The 22,014-nt window shown below is 40.7% G+C and overlaps 1 protein-coding gene and 1 long non-coding RNA gene across 3 annotated transcripts in view; one reads left to right on the top strand and one right to left on the bottom strand.

The window, feature by feature from the left end:
* LOC133400273 (uncharacterized) overlaps positions 1 to 22,014 on the bottom strand; it is a 41,510-nt gene that overhangs the window by 4,916 nt on the left and 14,580 nt on the right. Inside the window, exons 2-3 of one of the 2 annotated variants that reach the window (XR_009768322.1) lie at positions 9,549 to 9,642; positions 3,448 to 3,593 (exon numbers count right to left, since the gene is read on the bottom strand). This is a non-coding gene — a long non-coding RNA (uncharacterized LOC133400273). Of the gene's footprint in view, positions 1 to 3,447; positions 3,594 to 9,548; positions 9,643 to 22,014 lie in introns of those variants that run through there. The other variant, XR_009768323.1, reaches the window with a different exon arrangement.
* prdm8b (PR domain containing 8b) lies at positions 887 to 8,241 on the top strand. Its single transcript, XM_061672734.1, has 4 exons — positions 887 to 1,191; positions 2,832 to 3,065; positions 4,669 to 4,900; positions 5,420 to 8,241. The coding sequence occupies exons 2-4, from the start codon at positions 2,841 to 2,843 to the stop codon at positions 6,664 to 6,666; spliced, it is 1,704 nt and encodes a 567-aa protein (XP_061528718.1). The 5' UTR covers positions 887 to 1,191; positions 2,832 to 2,840; the 3' UTR covers positions 6,667 to 8,241.

The raw sequence follows: 22,014 nt of genomic DNA, 5'->3' as shown, positions 1-22,014 counted from the left end.
TGTGTAGCAATTCGAGCGCGGATGTGTGTAACAATAAAGGTAATGAGCGCTCAATTCTGGTTAATATTTACGATGATATATGAATATGAATCAAGATAGACCACCATAAACTGTCGGGATGCAGAGCCGAGCGAGGCCGTCTGAGGAGTCTCCCGGGTCGGCTCCTGTTCGCGGAGCGGACTGGTGTTCTGGGGGTAGGGAAGGTCCGCTCAAGTTGCAACTTGAGCGGAACACAAAATACATTGAGGTCAATGATATATGAATTAGTGTAGAGGACCAACAAAAGCCGACTGGGATGTGGAGACGTTCCTGATCCGGCTGGTGCGCAGGGCTTGACTGTGGACATGGTTGTGACGTCAAGCAAATTGAGCATAATAGAATGTCAATTTGGGTCTTCATTCATGAATATGTATGAGAATAAATGAACGGCACAGGATAGTAGACCACCAACCATCACAACTGAGCCACGTGGGCCGCTTGAGGCGTCTGTTGACCCGGCTACTGCTCACGAAATGGACCGATATTCGGAGACGGAACTCGGTAGGTAGAGAATTAGGCGAACCGGGCCGGCCGAGAAGCCACCTGAGCCGGCTTCCGGTGCACGGAGGCGGAACCTGCGTGTGGAGTTGAAGCTCGCTGCAACTGGGGCAAAGGTCGACTCGGCTCTGTATTCATTCATTCATTCTGATCGCGTATGTATGGAAATCAATAGGAGCGATAAGACTTCATTCGACTGAACATTTGATTTACCCAAAGTGGGTTAGTGAGCATCAAGGCTTTTGATGAGAATTACAATAATAATGAGGAGGGCGAGTGGGGGGGGGGGGGGGGGTTGATGGGTTCGTGGTGGTGGTGGGGTGGGGTGGGGTGGGCCGGGCTTGAGTGCCGTCAAGCGGCGGTCGGCCAGTGAAGAGTTAAAAGGAGGAGACGCGGACTGACACGCCTCATCGGAGAGATGATGTGCGGCCAACAAAACGCGCGTGTCGCCCCGCGAGTCTTCCACAGCCCTGGAACACGTCGTCTCGTGCGCGAGCGCCACGAGGCCGGAGCCGGACGGGTCCTGGTTCTCGTACACTGAGGAAGCCCCGCAACCTTCCCCTCTCGCTTTTTTGACTGCTTTTTCTTCGTTCGTATTCGTCGGTTTTTGTGGCTCCAGGTTGTGGATTACTTGGTTCCGATTCTGCACAAGAGGTAGGGGCTGAAAACACACTATGGGGGGTGTTTATGGGGGGTCGTGGGGGGGGAGGGGAGGGGGGGGGGGGTCGGCAGATCGGCACCGAGCACGCCGAGACCGATGAAGCCGGGTGAAGCAACCCGAGGTCCCGTGCCAAGTCCTTCCTTATTTGCAATTGCAAATCTTTCCATTTGTCGGCAAAGCTGCTGAAAAGTGTCACTTTCGTGATTAGCATTTGCAAGCGTCGTTTCATTTCACAACGAATCTATTTTAACTGCACGTCGTTTCTATCGAATTGAGCATTCTGCAGGTACCGAAATCCTCTCAAAACTGCAAAATTCTAATCGTGTTTACACGTACACACAAACAAGCCACCATTTCTGCACTTGTCACGCGATTCAAATGCCTTTTATTTCATTTAAAATAACAGTTTATTCAATAAAGCATCATTTTTGTTTAGTTTAAAATGTTAAAAATCCCTTAAGTGTTTTTTGTTTTGTTTTAATTATTACGCGCGTCAAGTGCGAGTTTAAGCGAGGATCTTCGCGAAAGGGGGAGAGAGAGCAAAAGAAAAAAGAAAAAAAAAAGAAAGAAAGAAATCATCATCACAATAATGAAGCGCTTGTGCTGCTTTAATTACTCTCTCCCGCGCCGGGTGGAAAGTGGCGGATTATGCAAATGAGGCTGCTATATAAAGCGTGTAAAAGAGGATAAAAAGAGAATGGATGACTTTATGACGGGATCAGGATTAAGATTATTTTGATTATTATTACAGAATTAAGACTCCTTTTTGTGACTCCTGCTTTCGTATAACTCCACGTAGCCCCGCATATATTATGTTACACCCATATTAAAAAATAATTTTACGAAAAGGATGAAGGATTTTTTTGAAGTTGTTTTAAAATCGTTTTCTTCACTTACAGCGATGTCAATAATTGCAATTATACGCCATTTCTTTGCCATTTTACGATGTAATAATGTAATGCAATCATTACATTTGTATTAAACTGTAGAATATTGTCTTGAATACAGTAGAAAAAAAACCTCCGTACGGTGCGTGGGACCCCAAATCTACACGCACAATAATTAGTACGAACAATTGTTAGTAGTAATAATAATAATATCATCATTTTATTTATAACTCATTTTACACGTGAAGCAAATCTCAGTAAGAGTAATTGAAGTATACAAATGTGAATATGGAAGTATGATGAAGTGACGTGTAAACGTGTGAAACGAGAAGCAATAATAATAATATTAATAATGAGCATGAGTGTTCTTAATACCGTTAGCGGCCAATATTATTGTTTCAAAAGAGACGATATTTTTGTTCTTTCATTCATGTCAGCGCTTATAAAAACAGGTTGATGTCGTAATGAGGTCGAAATTGCAGTGACGTATTTTTTTTTTTTTTTGCCTTAACATGTAAAAAAGCGTCTTGAGAAACACTTTAAAGGTGTTATTTATATAATCTTAGTTTTTTTTTTTATTTAACCACGTAGAGAAATAAACCAGTTTTCAGTTGCTTCGGCGTACAAGAACTGATTTATTTCCCCTTCTGCGAGCATTGTGCATTTATTTTGATTTGTTTTGCTGCGAGCTACGTTTTGCTCCTAAATGCGCATAAATATGACCTGATGCGTTGTATGTCACCCAGAGGCCGGCCATGGAGGAGTCGAGCTCGCACCACAAGGCGCAGCTGTGGGACGGCGACGCCAAGGCGGTGCAACAGTGTCTGACGGACATCTTCACCAGCGTCTACACCACCTGCGACGTGCCCGAGAGCGCCATCTTCGGGCCGTGCGTGCTCAGCCACACGTCCATGTACGACAGCATCGCCTTCATCGCGCTCAAGGCCACCGACAAGCGCACCGCACCCTACATATTCCGGGTAAAGGCACGACTCCGCATTCCCCACCCACCCTTATTTTATCGCTATTTTGATATTTCATCAGCGATGATATCATGATGCAGTGACAAGTAATATATTCGGTCGGGGGGGAATAAAATAAAAGTCAGGATTTGTAAATCTCGTCTCACGATATTTGGATATTTTGCCAACATTACTATCATGGTACTGCAATAATCTCATAACAGGGGGGTGAAAGAAATCTATAATACACAATACGATGGAACTGAAAGGAAGGAACAATTCAATTTAAATCATTCAATAATAGGTGAGAAAATCACAGTATAACTCGTGATATTGCAATATTTTGAAGGGGAAAAAGACATTAAATGCACATCATGATATTGATGAAATTTAACTTCACTTTAATATCACGATACAGCGATACACTTTTTGGGTGGGGAGGGGGGCATCAAAGGCATATTGTGATACATGTTAAACATCATTTTTTTTACAACAATCAACAACAGCAAAAAAAAAAAAAACGTGAATGCAAAAATTGTGTTGTATCTGTGAACACAAAAAACGACATAAACGTCAGTATCAAAATCTGATATTGGTCACGACTCCGGAGTTGTCAGAAACCGAAATGGACCACAAAGAACAAAATCCGCTTTCAATGTGAATTAGCAATTTGAACACAAATAGGAATCTAATCTGTTTCATTTTTTTAAATGACTACTGTATTCATTATAATATTGTCTGGAGTCTGTGTACCATTCCAATAACCCACCAAGATCACCTTGAAATGTGGTCTCAATTCAGATCGATTAACTTGTGCAATGAGCACACAAAGTGTTCCACATTGATTTGATTGAATTTTGACCAATCAGAACCAAAAGTAGATCACAGATATCGTTTTGAAATTTTCAATTTTGCAAAATCTCTTCCGCGACCCTACTGAGGAGAAGCGGTAAAAGAACATGGATGGGTGGATGGATGAAAAATCTCTTTTTGAAATTGACAAAATGTGAACGCAAAAATAATTAAATCATTTGTCTCTTTAACCCACTTTTTTTTTTGTATCTGCTATTGTCACATGCAAAAAAACAATTTATTTTAAAGCCTACATTTTTAGTTTACTCTAAATGTAATCTCTATATTTTGTAGTTTGAGTTCAAATAGAAAAAAACTTTGCTGAAAATTAGATGTTTTCTTTTCTATGTATGCATATATATTTAAATGCATCAAAATGATTTAAAAATGTCGATCCTTTCCTAAAATGTCAACATGTATGTTTGAGGATTTGTTTTTAAAAATGTGTTTTTAAAAAAAAAAAAAAAGATTTGTAATAGTGAATGACCAAAAACCCATGAGTAATTGAGGCTCCCTTATAATTGCCACGATCCTTTTTTTTTCGAGAAAAAAACCCCAAGAACAAGCAGGGGATAGGGTCAGAAAAATGCAAGAAAGCAGGGGTTTCTGCAAATAGGCAGGGGATCGGGAAGCGCAAATAACATGGATTGGTTCCAAAAAAATCTACACAAAGGTGACTTTGCAAATGCCGAACTGCGAATATGCAGGCGTCCATTGTAGCGAATGGGCACCGTTACTAATGATCACGTGCATTTGATGCCTTTGACAGGTGGACACATCCGCGGCCAACAGCACGTCGGAGGGCCTGACGTGGCTTCGTCTGGTGCAGTCGGCCCGCGACAAGGACGAGCAGAACCTGGAGGCGTACGTGAAGAACGGCCAACTCTTCTACCGCTCGCTTAGGCGCATCGAGAAGGACGAGGAGCTGCTGGTGTGGTACGGGAAGGACCTGGTGGAACTGCTGTTGCTCACTGCCGCCAGGGTGTCGGCCAAGAGCAAAGGTGACTCTCAGGTTTACGGTAGCTTCGGAATGCGGGGAGGTTGCTGCTACAGTGCCTTTTGGAGGTCTTCTCTTGTAAAAGAAGAGTTTCTCGTGTTTGTGGTCACCACATTACATTAGTGAGGTTGCTACAACACATCTGGAAGGTCGTAATTTAGTATCTAGGCTTTGTGGTCACCAGTTTGTAGTGTTTATACATTTGGGAGGTCTTCTCACAAAAGAGCTTGATATAGAGTTTCTAGTTTTTGTCGTCACCAGTTCCAAGGGTTTGTGGCAGCTACAGTACTGTATGTTGAGGAGGTATTCAATGACAAAAGATAATTTTAATCTAGCTTCTAGTGTTTGCAATCACAACAGTAGATATGGGGGGTGGGGGGTGGGGGGGGTCTTCTCTTGCAAAAAAACAAACGTTTAAGCGAGAGTTTTGTTGCAAGCAAATCTGAAGATAAATGACTAGTTTGGTCTGTGAAAGTATGACGTATCATTAGAAATTAATGTTTGTGTCTTTCTCCCAAAAAAGGTTCATCCCACCACTCGTGCCCGGACTGCAGTCAGAGGTTCCAGTTCGAGTTCCCGTTTTTGGCGCACCTCCGCTTCCGCTGCACCAAAAGACTGCAGAGCCTGACGGGGGCGGACGAGGAGCCCAGCAGGGAGCGCAGCCCGGACCGTCCCAACGCGACGCCCACCAGGAGCAGCCCCAAGCACGGCCGCTCTGAGGGCGACGGAAGCAAACCCTCCACGGACTTTCACAACCTGGCTCGGGACATGGAAAACAACCGGACCGGAAGCCCGCTGCGCGACAGAGAGGCAGAGGTGTGCAGCGAGAGCTCGGGTAAGAGGAAGTTCTCCGCGGTGGAGGACCGGGAGTGCCGACGACCCGGCCTGCCGCAGTCCAAGTCCAAGGAGGAGCTGGCGACGTCGGCGCAGAACTACCGGGGAGTGTACGGCTTAGAGGAGAATCACCGGTCACTTTCCTCTTCCAGTTCCTCGGAGACCAAGTGCAGCGCCTTCACCGAAGTCAAGAAGTCGGTTCAGACTCTCAAGAACCACGGCGGCGGCAAAAGCCCGTCGGCCGCCAACTCTGAGAACAAAGACCGTCCCAGCAGCAGCCCCTCGGAGAAGCACCCGAACATCCGGCAGGTTCTGTCAGAGACGCAGCCGCCCCAAACCCCACCCATGGGGAGCGCCTTCACCTCGGTGAGCCAGGGAGGCAGCGGCAGCGAGAGGAAGAGCGCCTTCAGTCAACCGGCTCGATCCACCTACTCCCAGATCTCCCCGCTGGTGTTGCCGCCAAAGCTGCTGGACTGCCACCCTGCGGTGGGCGACACCATCTCGTCCAGTCGTCTCTACCAGGCCGACCACCTGGCCGCCAAGCTGCAGGGCGCCGAGCTGGGCGCTAACTGCCCTGTGCCGGGCGGCGTTGCCAAGCAGAGCCCCTTTGTGTACGCTGCCGCCGCCGCAGCAGCTGCCTCTTTCTGGCCCAAGAACTCAGGCGCCGTCCAGTTGCAGATGCCCTCGGCGCTCACACTCCTGCCGCCCTCCTTCACGTCTCTGTGCCTGCCGGCGCAGAACTGGTGCGCCAAGTGCAACGCCTCATTCCGCATGACTTCGGACCTGGTGTACCACATGCGCTCGCACCACAAGAAGGAGTACGCCATGGAGCCCCTGGTCAAGCGGCGGCGCGAGGAGAAGCTCAAATGTCCCATCTGTAACGAGTCCTTCCGAGAGCGCCACCACCTGTCACGTCACATGACCTCGCACAATTGACTTGAGGGCCCCGGACCTGGCGCTGGGGGAGCTGTCAGGAATTAGGTGGATTAAGGGGGCCCTGCCCCTTCAGTGCCGCAAAATAACTAAAATCTTTAAGGTCCCCCGTCAGTCATGTGCTCTTTGAGTAGGGGTTCTCAAACTATATTTTTTTTTTACGACGACAACATTTGATTTGATTTCGAAAAAATACACCCTAAGTGTGTGTGTATGTACATCCAGCAAATACTCTTTGTAAGCTTCTCTTACTAACAACACAGGCTAAACCGAGCTCCTACCAGACATACAAGGCTTATCTATCAATTGAAATGTATTACTTCAATATACTTCTTTGGAGCAATTACCGCACTACTTTTTTTTTTTTTTTTTTTTTTTTTTACATAGACAGGTCTTCAGTTCTATATTGTGGCATCTTGGGTTGTTTCAAAAATAGCAACAACAAAAAAAAAAAAATAGTGACTAGACGAATGCGGAAATTGCTGTGTCTTTTCAGTAATGGCTTCTTGAGACTTTTCGGTGGGTCTACTCATGCGACACTCCTGCAAAAGTTCATGTTACTAAGTATAACTGGCTTCTGTGGCTGAATTTTGGAAGACTCTCTCGGCGGAGTTTGTATTCGAAGGACCCTTGGAAACGATGTGGAAAAAAAAAAAATGGCAGACTTTCTGTCTCTTTGCAATCATGGCTTGCGGAGACTACGGGTCGACTCATTGTAGACATGCTGACCAAATTTCATGTTGCTTAGTGAAACCTTCTCCAAGGACTGACTTTTCAAAAACTCTCTTGGAGCATTTGTCTTAGAAGTAACCCTGAAACAGTCCAAATGAGCCTCAAGTGGCTACTTTGAAGCAAAATGGCAGACTTCCCGTGTCTATTCAGTCATGGCTTCTTGCGACTTTTTTTGTTGGGTCTACTCATGTCTAACAAATTTCATGTTGCTAAATAAAGCTGGCATTGAGGGCTTAATTTTCAAAAACGTTGGAATTTGATACATTTTATGTCGGGGAGGAGCCAAGTTTAGCTTGGGTCGTTAGCAGAAGCCATTGCGGAGAATCAAAAGTTTGAGAACCAATGCCTTAGAATCATCATCACTGACTTCGCCACCCCCCTTGTGGCGCCCCCGTCCCCTTTGCACTCCTTTTCTGGAAGGTTCCTTTTTGTGTCCAAAAAACAAATGTCACGTTTGAAATGAATCTATTTATGAAGCACTTACCCCGTCTCAGAAGGGAAGATGGAAATATGTGTAAATGTACAGTGAGTTGTATTTTATATCCTACATGATTATAGACACAATGTGTGTGAGCGAGTGCATGCACGACTACGGGAAACCATATCCACTCCACATGCAGACCGTGTGTAAATACAAAGGGTTCTGATTTGAAATACAAAGTGTGACAATGGTATTGCTAATAATAATAATAATAATCATATTTTGTGTCTGTGTGTGTGTGTGTGTGTGTGTGTGTGTGTGTGGAGGGGGGTTGGTGTTTTCCGTTTGGGGGGAAATTTTACTACGTACGACAGTTGATCTAATCATGTTGAATGCATTGACAATAAAAATAGCTTTATTTTCAAACGGCACCCTGCTCTTTTGTCCTCTTATTGTACATCAATGTATGTTTATTTCTTTACATTTTTCATAATTTGAAGGAATACAGACACGCTTTATTTAATGAAACCGTTTGTTTATTTTTTATTTTTTTACTCATTGCACCTTCTAATTTTCATTGAAAACAATTGAATTCAATATATTTAATGAGTAAAAATCAGTGAGTGGTTGTTGCCTGTAGATGCAGAATTATAGCTAATTATACTTTACGTCTGCAGGCAGGCCTAATTAAAACATTTTACATTTGATTTTAATTGTTCATTATGTACAATTAGATGTAATTAGACAGCAACAGGCTGTAAAAAGGGTTTTGAGAAATGTATTTCATAAAAAAGGATTGCATTTAAAAATAAATGGGTAAAATATGGTTTTTATTAATAAGTATGATAATTTGGTGCAGTTATACATGTACAAGATGCTACAACTATTTTGAGATGTGGATTATTTAATCTTTGAGAATATTAAATACAATAATATTTCAGAATAATTATACATCTACTACAAGCTGCAAGTGTACTGATTTTTATTTCTTACAAAATATAACCTGTAGACATAAAGATGAAAAAAAATATTCATTTAAAAACACACTTGAAAACATTAAATGCGATTATAATTTTGAAGTAATACAAGTAGGCTGCAACAAACATTTACTGAATGTATTTATTACAAAATCATGAAATAATAATAATAGAAGTACATAAGAAATAGTGTAACTATTAAATGCAATCCTGTAGACAGTAATTGCAATTAATTACCTACACCAACATAGATTTGTACTTAATACAAAATATACAATTAAATATATCAAAAAACAAAAAATATTATTACATGCGATTATAGGTATAATTAAACAGTACAGATTTCTTTCTCGAGACTTAATTATCTACTTAAATCTATACGCGATACGTCGAGGTATAATCTACAAAACACATAAGAGCGTTTTTATCAATTTATCATGAAACGTTTCGAATAAGAAATAACTGCGAGTGAAACATGTCTTTATTATACTATTAAGTAGTATGTTTATTATGTTATGTATTTGTAAAAAATTGCTAAATGTTTCATGCCACATACCCTTTTGAATGCGATACAATCCAATCTGACGCTTGGGATACAATTCTTGTTTTTTGTTTTACTTGATCAAGAAAGCAAGGTGGCATCCTGTAATTGTGATCAACGACGATACCATAAACACATCACGGCGTCAAGACACGGAAAGAAAAAGAAGACATTTTCCTACGCAGTATTTGAAAAACAAAGAGGGTCGACGTACCTGTGTGTGACGAGCTCAGCACAGGAGGGAGAGATTTGGAAAAACAGATCAACAGCACCCCTAAGTGGTAGAAAAAGGAAGCGCCGCCCGAGAGCTGTAAGAAGTCAAATGAAATGTGTAAAAGACATAAATATCTACTTTACATATATACACGACCCATAAAAAGTCCAACTGTTGAATAAAGCAGTACTTTTAGAATTTTTAAATGGGTTTTCACAGAATATTTGCTGACTGCGATGGAAAAACACAACGTCACGTTGCCCATATACTTTTTATTGAACGCTGGGAGATGAGGAATGCACACCAAGTACACTCAAGCAGGAGTTGCTGTAGCCCACAGCTCACACCCGGACGATCACACGTAGACTTGCTGGCGTAAACCGCCGTCTCACCAGGCCCCTCCTCTTAAAGGCACATGCATGTAAACAGACGCTACAATACTGTACGCATTTCCTATACCAGTGATTCGGAACTGGTCGTGGGTTCAAACAGCGTTTAAAAAAATGTAATATATTGTGTTTGTGTTTTCGTAGGCTCTTTTTAAACAAACAAACAAACAAACAAAAAAACATCTTTACTGTTCTTAACGTCTATAAAAGCTGGTTGCGACCTTGCAAAAATAGAAAAATGTGGGTCGTAAGATGACAGCAGTGGACAACCACTGTGCTATACTCTACATTTGTTGATTGATTACAATTTGTATTCTGCAAGATGTTTACCATGTGTTTAATACTTCTCCACTCACTCACTCACTCACTCACTCAAAACACACACACACCGTGTGTGCGTGTGTGTGTGTAGATTTGGTGAAAATGTGTGGGAGGAATAAAACTATATACTGTATGAACAAGGATTGCTATGGTGTTTTGAATATCGCAGATTTTCAGCTCCAGTGAACTCCCGCTATTTGCGCGGGATAGGGGAGTGTTTATACCAGGGGTCACCAATGTGGGGTCAAGTAGCCCCCAACCGCCACATGATTAGCCCATGGGCCTGTTCTCAAAATAGCTCGCCAGTGATGGGACATTGTGATTTCCGAGCAATGTTGGAGAAGTGATCATTTGAAAATGTAAACACGAGCAGAGATTTAGAGAAACAAAGGGTTTCCTTAATATTGCGAGAAATGATTAACAAGATCAGTGTCTCCACATAAATTCACCTAATATATTAAATGTAATTTGAACACATTTGTTATTTCAGAGGTGTGTATCAAACTGGTAGCCCCTCACATTAAATCGGTACAGTACCCAAAGTTGGTGACCCCTGGTTTATAATGTACTGCAAATGCCTATAGCTGCCGGATGCGCTATGGAGTATTTTTGTTTAAATGAAGTTCCTCAACTCACTTCAAATAGTTTCCTTGGCATCAAGGTGCCACCAGATTGCACCATAGCAATACAGTAAACCCCCACTATCTTGCGGTTCACCGATCGCGCTCCCGCTGGGTTATTACAGCAGTTACTGTCCTGTTCTATCTTGTCCTGCTACAGCCCCATGCGACACTCATATTTAATGTTTCATTGTTGTCCATAATGTAATGATTCACTTCTCTCATCCTGTTTACAATTAGTGCTTTGTCTTTTGTCTTTGCTTCTCTCTCTCTCCCTTCTAGAAACTTTGTCGTGTTCGACGAATCAAGTCCGATTCTCAATAAACCTTAATTACAATACTAAGAAACCAAAGCGGAAGCTTAAAAACTCCACTGTGACACAGTAAAACTGTTCCGGCATAAAAGGGATACAGATTTTCCATTCTGCTTGACCTAACAGCCGAACAGGACCAAAAAAAAAAAAAATTAATTAAAATCACTATTTTTTTTATACTATTTGTATAATATTTTGTATTATCCATTGTTCTTGCTCTCTCTTAGTATATTATATACGTTTGAATGGGTTTGTATAGTTTTAAAGATCTTTAAAAAAAGTTGGAAGTGCTGTTAATGCTGTTAATGCCACCTTTGGCAGTCGCGAGCGACACATCTGGGGGAAGGAGATAAGAGGCCAGTGGAGAAGATATGAGGCCTGGCCGTGGCGGTCACGGAGTGATGAATTACTGCAGTGGTGGGCACGTCGCTGCGGTTGCATCTCATTTCACATCAACACGTGCCAAGCAGCACACACACGCACACACTTCCAAACGTAAGCACATTAACACACGTTGCACTCACACACACTCCTGCACACGTTTTTTAGTGACCTCATACAGCTGACACACACACTCGAAACCACACACACACACAAAATTACACACACGCATATGCACCAGTGATATTTAGTGACCTCATGCTTCCTCGCTTGTGTCATGGTGCCCCTCCCCGCCAACACGAGGAGGACACTTTATGTGTGTGCTAAGCTGGCACTTCCATTTGGCCCCCGGCCCCGGTGGTCACACGACATTTTTACCCGCATTTTGTTGACAGGGCCCAGCGGCTCCAATCCAGCAGGTAGCCAGGCCCCAAAACAACACTCCATGCCTTCATCTGTAATCATTAAGGATCCTGCAATGCGGTTGGTCAAATTGATTCGTAGTAAAGTCGAGCTATGCTATCATGTTATGCTACGATGTCACACTGGTGTCACAGCATGAAGTCATGCTGTCAGACAATGATGTCATAGTATGATGTCACGTGTTTGTGATGTCATGATGTCTATTCGGTATGAAACTTGATCTGTTAGTAATCGAAACAACATTTGTTTTGTTTTGGTTTTTTCGTTTCTGACACTTTTGGGTCATTATTAAACATGCATTGGGCCAAATTGACCTATTTTAAAGTTCAACAAAAATATAAATAAAAAGGTTTAAAGTAGTTTTATGTATGAAACTTCATCCGCAATTGATATAACAAGTCTAAACAATAATTCGAATGTCTTTTTTTTTTTTTATATTAACAAGGAGAATAAATGTCAAAATAAACGTGAATTAATGTGGTTGCATAAGTGTGCACACCCTCCTATACCTGGGGATGTGACTGAGCACAGAATCAAACAATCACATTCAAACTCATGTTAAATGGGTGTCAACACACACCTGCCACCATTTAAAGGGCCTCTGATTAACTCCCAAAGCTCATAAAGTTCAGGTGTTCAAGTAGGCTTTTCCAGACCTCAGGGTTTTGTGCTGTTGTACTGTTCATAATCCCCCATTTAATTCTTTCCCCATTTTTTTTCAATTATTCATACAGGTTATAGGCCACATTAATAGTGGAAATGTTTTGAAATGACTTATCTTGGTCTCATTTATTTTTACATCACAAAAACCTGGTATTTGAATAGGGGTATGTAGACTATATCCACTGTTTTTGGCTCAATAATGAGATGAAAACAACGTTTATTAGGATTTGTTGTTGTTTGTGACACCGTTGGATAAACCTAACATGCTCTGGTTCAAATTGACCCATTAAAAAAATTATATAGTTCATTTTTTGGTTTGAAATTTTACGTAATAATGAGATTTAAACCTTATTTGTTTGTATTTTCTTTCCCATTTAAGACACTTTTGAATCAAAACACGCTCTGGGTCAAATTGGCCCATTTTAAGAAAAAAAAGAACAAAAAGTTAAATGTAATTTTTGGTGTATTACACTGCCACATTTGTTGCGATTTTCTTTAAGTTAAAAGTAATTTTGGGGGGAGTGAAACCTATTCTGCTTGGGTTAATAATTATGTAATAAACAATGTTTATTTGGATGTTTTTTTTTTGTTTGTTTCTGACAATTTTGGATGATTAAACAAAAACTGTACAGTAGCTTTACGGTATGGAACCTCTGCTGCGTTTACAGTCATAGTGAGAGATCAACAATTATTGGTTTTAATGGGATATTTCTCCCTTTTGCTTTAAATAAACGACGTCTTCTTTCTTTGAAGTAAAAATAGACGGGCCGTGTTCTATTTTTAGATGCTGAACTGTAGCTCAGATGTAGCCATCATGCCCGAGTGGCGCGAATGCTACCTGTCTTCGCAGCACTTCCTGCTCCGGAATTCCCGGCGCGTGGGAGATTTATGTCACAGCTGTTTCCTCCGAGCCCGGCAGAACTCGACAACCCTCGGACAAGGACGTTTTTATAATTAAGACAGAGCAGGGGAAGAGGTGTGCTAACTGGGAGAAAAAACAAAGCACATGCAGAGAAATATCTTTTGAGCCTAGCAACTGCAAGATTCTTCAATAGGATACTCAAAATAAAAAAGCTCCCTTGGGAGGATTATTCCGCAAAATCAATAGGGTTCCCGTTCATGTGATAGAACAATATTCCCCCCAAGAGTTCTCAAAAATCACTCGGTCTCCCTCCGTGTGAGAAGACAATATTTTCCAAGAGGTCTTCCATTTTGATGTGATAGAACAATATTCCCTTTGAGTTCTTGACAATCAATAGGATTCTTGTTCAAGTGCTTGAACAATATTGCGTAGGAGTTCTTCAAAATCAGTAGAGTGCTTGTTCAAGTGATGTGACAATATTCCCAAAGAGTTCTTGAAAATTGTCACCTTGCTCATGCGATCAAATAATATTCCTCAAGAGTTTTTTGAAACATAAATAGGGTTCTTGTTCATGTGACGTAACAATAGAACCCAAGTGTTACTAAAAATAAGTTGGTTCGCGTTCATGTTATCAAACAATAATCAGGAACAGTTCTTCAACTTCAATAGGAGCCCTTACACATCCATCCATCCATCAATTCATTTTCTGAGCCGCTTATCCTCACAAGGGCCCCGTGAGTGGCGGAGCCTATCTCGGCTATCAACGGGCAGGAGGCAGGGTACACCCTCAACTGGTTGCCAGCCAATCGCATGACAACTCAATATTCCTAGGAGTTGTTCATAATCAATAGTGTTTTTGTTCATGTGACAGAACAACATTCTCCAAGAGTTGTCAATATCAATAGGATTATTTTCACATGATACAGCAACATTCCCAGTTTTTCAAAATCAAGTGTTCTTGGTCAGGTGATTGAACAAAATTCTCCTAAAGAGTTTTTTTTTTTTGGTTTGGTTTGGTTTGGTTTATTCAATTAGCTTTCAGTCAGTTACAAAATAATTTCAGAAAACCAACAACGGATGGACCCAACTGAAAAGGTGTAGGGTAAAGCCATGGCTTATTTAGCCTATGCCGAGCTTTTACAAAAACATAGTTCGGCAAAAAAATTAATTAAAAAAAACACAAAAACTAATTTCAACATCTTACAGAGTGAAATTGCATAAAATAAACAAAAGACTTATTTTAAATAAACGAACAACAAGAGTTGCACAAGTTTGTTCCAAAAGTCAACAAACAAAAATTACGAGATTTATGCAAGTTCTTTGTTTACACCTGAGTCGTATACTTTTCCAGTACTTTAGATTTAAACATACATTTAAAAAGTGTATGTGAACCAAACATTTTCAGGTCATTGTCATAGTCCTTCCACATTGTAACAGCTCCAACAGAGTAAGGCGTTAGGGACATTATTCAGGATTAGCTCTCAGACTTACTATTCAAATGCTTTCACACACACACAAACTACTGAAAGGCTCTCATAAACACAACTCAAACACTCTAATACGCACGAGTCTTGCTCTCATAAAGACTACTCAAACTTTGAAATGTATTATTACGGTAGATACGCTTTCTATATCAATGGAATGTGATTTTAACCTGTTTTATTTGTTTCGTGCCAAAAAATGATAACTTTGTTTTGTTTCAATTTAGTGATAAATTATTTATATCAAAACAGTTTTTCAGTGTTTAGTTAATTTTCCATGGTATTCAAAAGCTCTTGCAGGTTCTTGTCTGAGTCGTGGAGAGCTGAATCATCAGCAAATAAGAAATGTAAGTACTTTAGAGACATTTCAGATATCAATGATATATAATATGAATAAGTTAGAGGCGAATACAGACCCTTGGGGAACCCCATAACTGACCTCAAGTAGTATGGATCTTACATTGTTAACTTGCACGTCTTGATATTGATCATCCAAATAACTTTTCATCCACTTATGTGGCAAACAAACCTCTTATACCATATCTCTCCAGTTTTCCCATTAATATACCATGACCAAGAGTGTCAAATGCTTTTTTTCAGACCTAAAAAAACTCCAACAGAAAATTCTTTATTATCTATACGACTACATATTCTTTCCGCAAATTCCATCATAGCCACTGAGGTGGTCCTTTTTGCTCTAAAGCCATATCGATTTTCAAAGAGAAGATTGTTTCTTGATAAATGTATCGCCTTGATGCAAGTAACTTCTCTAAACTGTTTCGCAACTGTGGAAGTAGAGATATCGGTCTCTAGTTAGTAAATTGATGTTTTACTCCACTTTTATAGATGGGAATTACTTTGAAAGGGAATATACCAGTTTGAAAAGATAAATTACAGATGTGAACGGTTTCACTATGTTCTCTATAATACTTTTTACTTAGACCATATCAATATCAAAGTTTTTACAAGATCTAGAATTTATGGCATTTACAAACAATGAGTTTTTAAAATACATTTATTATACTATTAAATGCATTGGCTATGTCTCAAATGTTTTCAACAATGACATTTATAAAAGATTCAGGATAATTATTTTTTTTGGAACCACAATTATACTATTGAATACTTTCCAGATTTCTTGTGTATTGCTCTTGTTTTGCTCTAGTTGCTTGTAAGCATGTTCTTATGATATCTAGTCATTTGTACTTTATTTCAACTTTTTGCATCCTAAACTTTATGACTCTTTTATAGAAAATATTTGTCTTTTTGCATGCATCTTCTACCCTTTCGTAATCCATGGTTTATTGATACAACACGGTTTCCTGGTTAAAAAAAAGAAAAAATGAAATCAAATAAAATATTTTTGTTAAAAAAGGGCAATGAGTCTCATTGAATTGGATTATATTCGACAGGAATGCATCATATGCATGGTTGGGGTTTTCGTTTCCATAAACCTCATTCCAATTTTGAGAGGTAGCAGCGGATATTTGTTGTCCAACTCTTCTGAATTCTGACGCGCAAGTGTTTTGATGTATGTTTTTCTCAAAGGAATTCTGAAAAATCGCAAATACAGGAAGATGATCCTTTGTCATTTATGAGAAGTCCACTCACAACCGCGACCCCAACCAGCATAAGCGGTGTTGAAAATGGATGGATGCCTGCATCACACTGCTCTATGCACATACATAGCAACACCACCCCTTTTTGTATTCTTCCTGTGCATTGTAAATAATTCATATCCATCTAATCCCATATCACATGCTTTCACTTTGTCAAACCAGGTTGCTCCGTTTGCAATGAGATGCCACTTTTTGAATTCATTCAGCTATTCTTTCATTTGAGAGATATTTGTATGCAGGCTTCTGCTATGAATTTAAGTGTACGATAGAAACTGAATTTCCCATCTGACATCTTACTGTATAGTCCACGTTATCAGAGATTTGGATGGGATTTTTGATGTGTGTCCTCCTTGACAGTTTCAGTCTCTAATTTGCTTTTGGCTTAGGCTTCTGAATGGAAACACGTAATCCTCATCCAGGCTCGTTGTTTGCGTTGCTGTTTTCAATGTCTGCATTTGTTGGCTGTCACCATGTGTCGTAACATTTGCTTGTCCATTTTCCGTGATATCCACTGTTAACGCAGTCATAATCAGTCATCCATAAGCATTACACGTTTTATTAATATTGTTCTAGGCCTTTGAGTTCTCTTATTACGACTATTGCGTCCTTGCCCCATTCACTCATATTAAAACTTTTCAATTCCTCGTCCGTGTCACCTGTATCTTGCTTTGTTTTAGGCTGTGTGCTTGTCTTGTAATTTCAACATTGTTTTTTCGTTACATCTTCATTTAAATGCACACCGGTTCTCTTTCATTTCTTGGCCTGTCTCAATAGCTCGGCCTTGCTCTTGCGGCTCACAAGCCCAACTGCAATTGTCGGCTTTATCCTGGTGTCTCTTCTGGGAAGTAGGGTCGAACAGCTTGAACTGTTCTGACTGTGGATATTTACGTTGTGTGTGTGGAGAAAGTTTCAAACTTGTTGCTCAAGTGTTAGCTCTTCTGGTGGAGCATCTTCACCATCCCGACATCCACAAGTAGCTCTGGCATACAGGATGTTGTGCGTAGCCTCCAAGTTTATAATTATATCGTCAATTCGTGTGTATTGTTCCAAGGTCTTCAATTCGCTGCCTCAAAGTTTCTATTTTTTTTTTTTTATCTCCCTCTTTTATCAGGTTATTTAGTTGTCTTATCCATCAGTTTGAGCAGCATATTCGGTTGTTTGGCCACGCTGCTCAGTTTGTCAGACATGTAATCAGTGATGCCGGTAATGTGTTACTCCAAAATGTCGCCATTTTGAGTAACGAGCAAAGTAACGCATTACTTTCCCCGGGTAAGTAGTCAGACTACATTTACTTCTTCGAAACGACAACTTCCTTTTGAGTCATCAATATTTTTCGCCAAGTACTAATTTATGGCTAGTGATTTGTACAAAGAGCAGTCCATCTGTTCAAAAATATTATACCTATCAGGCAGCCAGCTCATTACTCAATAAACACAACAAAGTTATTGGGACGTGATTGTTTATAGTTTGTTTACAGTACCAGAAAAGTGCAAAGACAATGCACGATTTCACTTTCACCACACTATTTTTGTTATATTCCTTAGTAAAAACTGTATTTGACTGTTGTTACTTTTTTATTTACACTTCAGAATACAGTTTTACTGTCGTGTTCAGCTCGCAATACATTGTGGGTTAAATGTGCGGTCATAAATCGTCATACAATAAGGACTGACTTACAATACTTATCTTAAATATTATTACAATGAAAAGTGAGAAGTTTCAAGTTCGTATGTCGTCCGGATTGTGAGTTGCTTTAACGCGCTTCATGGCTGACGTCACGCAAGTAAGTGCTTCTCCGCCGTCAATCACCCACAGCTATGCGAGTTAAACAGTGGCATAATTTTGCCATATTTTCTCACTCTTTGCAGCAGAATTACGATGGTGGTAGCAATGATGTGTGTGTGTGTATATATATATACGCCCAATATACACGCACGTACACGCAAACACACACAGTTCTTGCCTTCATGGACCACAATCGGCATCTATCGAGAGTATCTATCAGTGAAGAGAATACTGAGAATGGTGTGCTTGATTACACGTTTATGTACTTACTGTATTTGGCATGTCAAGTCTGCACTAAGTTGCTGATTTAATGTAGCTTCAACTACACTAATATTAAAGTTATTGGTTCATGTTGAATGACATCATTCTGCAACTTGTGTGGCGTATTTGACCAAATAATGGATTTGGTTAAGCTGATGCTTTTTTTGTACTGTGGATAAGTGATATTCCTCCCACTTGGTAGTTGCTGGAAGTTACTAAAATGTTACTTTTTTTTTTTTTTTTTTTTTAAACTTAGTTACTTTTGAAATCAAGTAATCAGTAACTAAGTTACTTTTTCAAGGTAACTGTGGCAACACTGCATGTAAGTTAGCGATTTCTTGATCTCCTCCAACTCTCCCTCAACTCCAGATATGACTTTGTTTGGCATTTTTGGGATCCTTGACGTCGTGGAAACACGTGGCAGCGTGGAGGCGGGTGGAAAAGCGGAAGCGCGGTTTCCGCCTCTGGCGGTTCTAGGCGCCGTTGGCGGTGCTAGCCGCCTCTGCTGGTGCTCCCTGCTGGCGTATCCCTCGATGTGATAGAACAATAGTCCCCGAAAGCTCTTTAAAATCAGTAGGGTTGTTGCTCATGGGACAGAATATCCCCCCACAATCCTTCAAAAATCAACACGATTATTGTTCACATCATGAAGCAATATTCCCAGTTCTTCAAAATCAGTAGCTTTCTCGTTCATGTGACAAAGCAATCGTCCCCTAAAATTCTTCAAAATCAAGAGGATTCTCACGCACATGATAGAAGAATGTTTACCAAGATTTCAAAATCAGTAAGAATCTTTTTATTCTAATAGAACGCTTATCCCCAAGAGTTCTTTGAAATCCATCAGGTTGTTGTCCGTGTAGTAGACCAATAATCCTTACGAGTTAAAAATCAATAGGGTTCTTGTTCATGTAAAGAAAAAGAAAAAAAAGATTCCTCAAGAGTTCATCAAAATCAATAAGATTCCTGTTCATTCATCCAGACATTGAGAAATACTGTATTCTCGAAACCGTCTTCAAAGGCAATGGAGTACTTGACAGTCTCGCTGACACGAGCCTTCTACAATAGCCTTACAACAGTAATACAACGACAAAGCCAAGGAAAAAGCAAAATGAAGCTCCATCGTCATCTCTGGGCTCAGATGCAGAACCAGGCGGCGGGGGTGTTAAAAGCCAGGATCACGCGGGGACGCCGCTCCTTGTTTATACGGCTGGGCAGGGATTAGCTCGTCGGCTAACGGGATGCCGCTACGTTAGGAACAGTGGCGCGCTGTTTACACAGCGGCGACGCCGGCCCTGCCCGAATGGCAGGCTCGAGCTCGGCTGGCTGCAGACAATTAGCTTAGTTTTGCGGCTCGTAATCCGCTGCAGGGAGGGGTGGGTAGGTTTGGGAGACTGAAACATGGCTGACAACAATGAAAGCGCTGATGTGACCCACTTTGAAGAACACGTGGCACTACATTTTGTCTTGTCTCTTAAGGCAACAAAAACATGTTTTTGGGTGATTGTGTCCTCATATGCGGTGTTATTTCCAAAATAATGACAGATCCACAAAGCATTCGTCATTGTTTTTAGTTTGAGATATGACTTGATGTGGTTTGTCACATTTGTTTTTAACTCTTCACGCCGATGTTGCATGGCACCCATGAACTGCTATTCCAGCCCCTGGACCATTGGACTATAATATCCACAATCATTTTTATACTGCTATTATTCTAAACACTAAACCAGGGAGTGAACCGTTTTTTTTTTTTTTTTTTAGAGCTGCTTCACATCTGTGTTGTAGGGAGTCAATGTATCTACGTACCCAGCTGTGCTGTCTTACAAACTCATTTACTGTTGAAAGGGTATAACGTGAGAAGGTTTTGCTTTCCTGTGAGCTAATATTTAGTTGCATAAGGACTGCTTCAAAGCCGTGTTGATGGAGCACTTTGTGCTTCCTTACAAACTCAAACAATATTTGCATAAAGTGAAAAATGTGTGTAGATTTAGTATTCCTGTGAACTAATATTTAGTCGTACAGTCTTTTCTGACAACATGCTTCACACCTTTGTTGCATGGAGTCAATTTATCAACTTGGGCTTTTTCACAAACGCAAACATTTTACTGCTGAAATTGAAACAATGTTGTTTCTTTTGTTTATGCTTTAGTGGGACTCACTGAACCCATATTTAATCATATAACCACAGTTTCTTTGAAGTACTTCACACCTGTGCTGTATGGCACCTACAAGCTGCTATTGCAGCTCCAGGACATTTGGGTTCAGGCATTTAGTGTAGAACGTGAAAAATACTTGCTTTTCCGCGAACTACTATTTAGTTGCATAAGGCAGTTTCGGACAACCGCTTTATACCTTTGTTGCATGACACCTGTAAACTGATATTGCAGTCCCAAGACAATTGGATTCCATTTTTTAATGTACAAAGCGAAAAATGCTAAAAGATGTGGATTTCCTGTGAACTATAATATTTAGCAGTTTATGGTAACTTCTTCACACCTTTGTTTCATTGAGTCCATCTAGCCATGTGACCACAAATTCTTTACAAACTCTTTATGATACAAACTGAGAAATGCTCAAAGATGACATTTTTCTTGAACTAATATTTAGTTGTAAAATTAACGTTTCTTACATCTGCTTTACTATACAGAGAACAATTCTTGAGAATGTTGCTTTCTTTAACTAATAAGTTGTAAGACACACTTTTTGAAAACTGCTTCACACCTATGTTGGATAGAGCAAATGTATCAATTATACTTATAAACGGAAGCATTTAAGAAATTGAAAAATCATTGAAGATTCAACTTTCCTGCAAAACTAATATGTACTCATTTTAGCACCGTTGATTACAATTGCTTCGCACCTGTGTTGCATGAAGTCAATTTGTCCACTTGAGCTTCCTCTGAATTTCTAACGTTTATTGCTGACATTGAAAAATGCTTCAAGATTGTTGCCTCCTTGTGAACTATTTAGTTGTATCAGGACCTTCTCTGACAATTGCTGCACACCTGTGTTCCATGGCGTCTGGAGTTGTTTGTTACGGTATACACTTTATAGGTAACGCATCACACCCGGAGGAGTGGACAAATTGAACAGAGTGATTTCGTCGCCTTCTCACTGGTGTGTGCGTAAAACGCGCTCTGCGTGCGTCCGGGCTGGCGCGCGGGACCTTGGCTTCAGACGCGCGGCGTGCGTCGCTCCAGCGGCCGCCGGTGATGGTGGTGGTCGCGATCCGGGAGTGAGGACGGAGGCATGCCCGGAGCGGTGAGATCATCGGCGGTATAAATATCCTGTGGCGGCTCGGCAAGTGCGTGCATACTAGCGTGCGTATAGAATTTCAAATGGGAATGTGAG

The sequence above is a fragment of the Phycodurus eques genome, chromosome 3, assembly GCF_024500275.1.
Source record: "Phycodurus eques isolate BA_2022a chromosome 3, UOR_Pequ_1.1, whole genome shotgun sequence".
Classification (NCBI taxonomy): Eukaryota; Metazoa; Chordata; class Actinopteri; order Syngnathiformes; family Syngnathidae; genus Phycodurus; species Phycodurus eques.
This window is presented reverse-complemented; position numbering and strand designations above follow the sequence as displayed.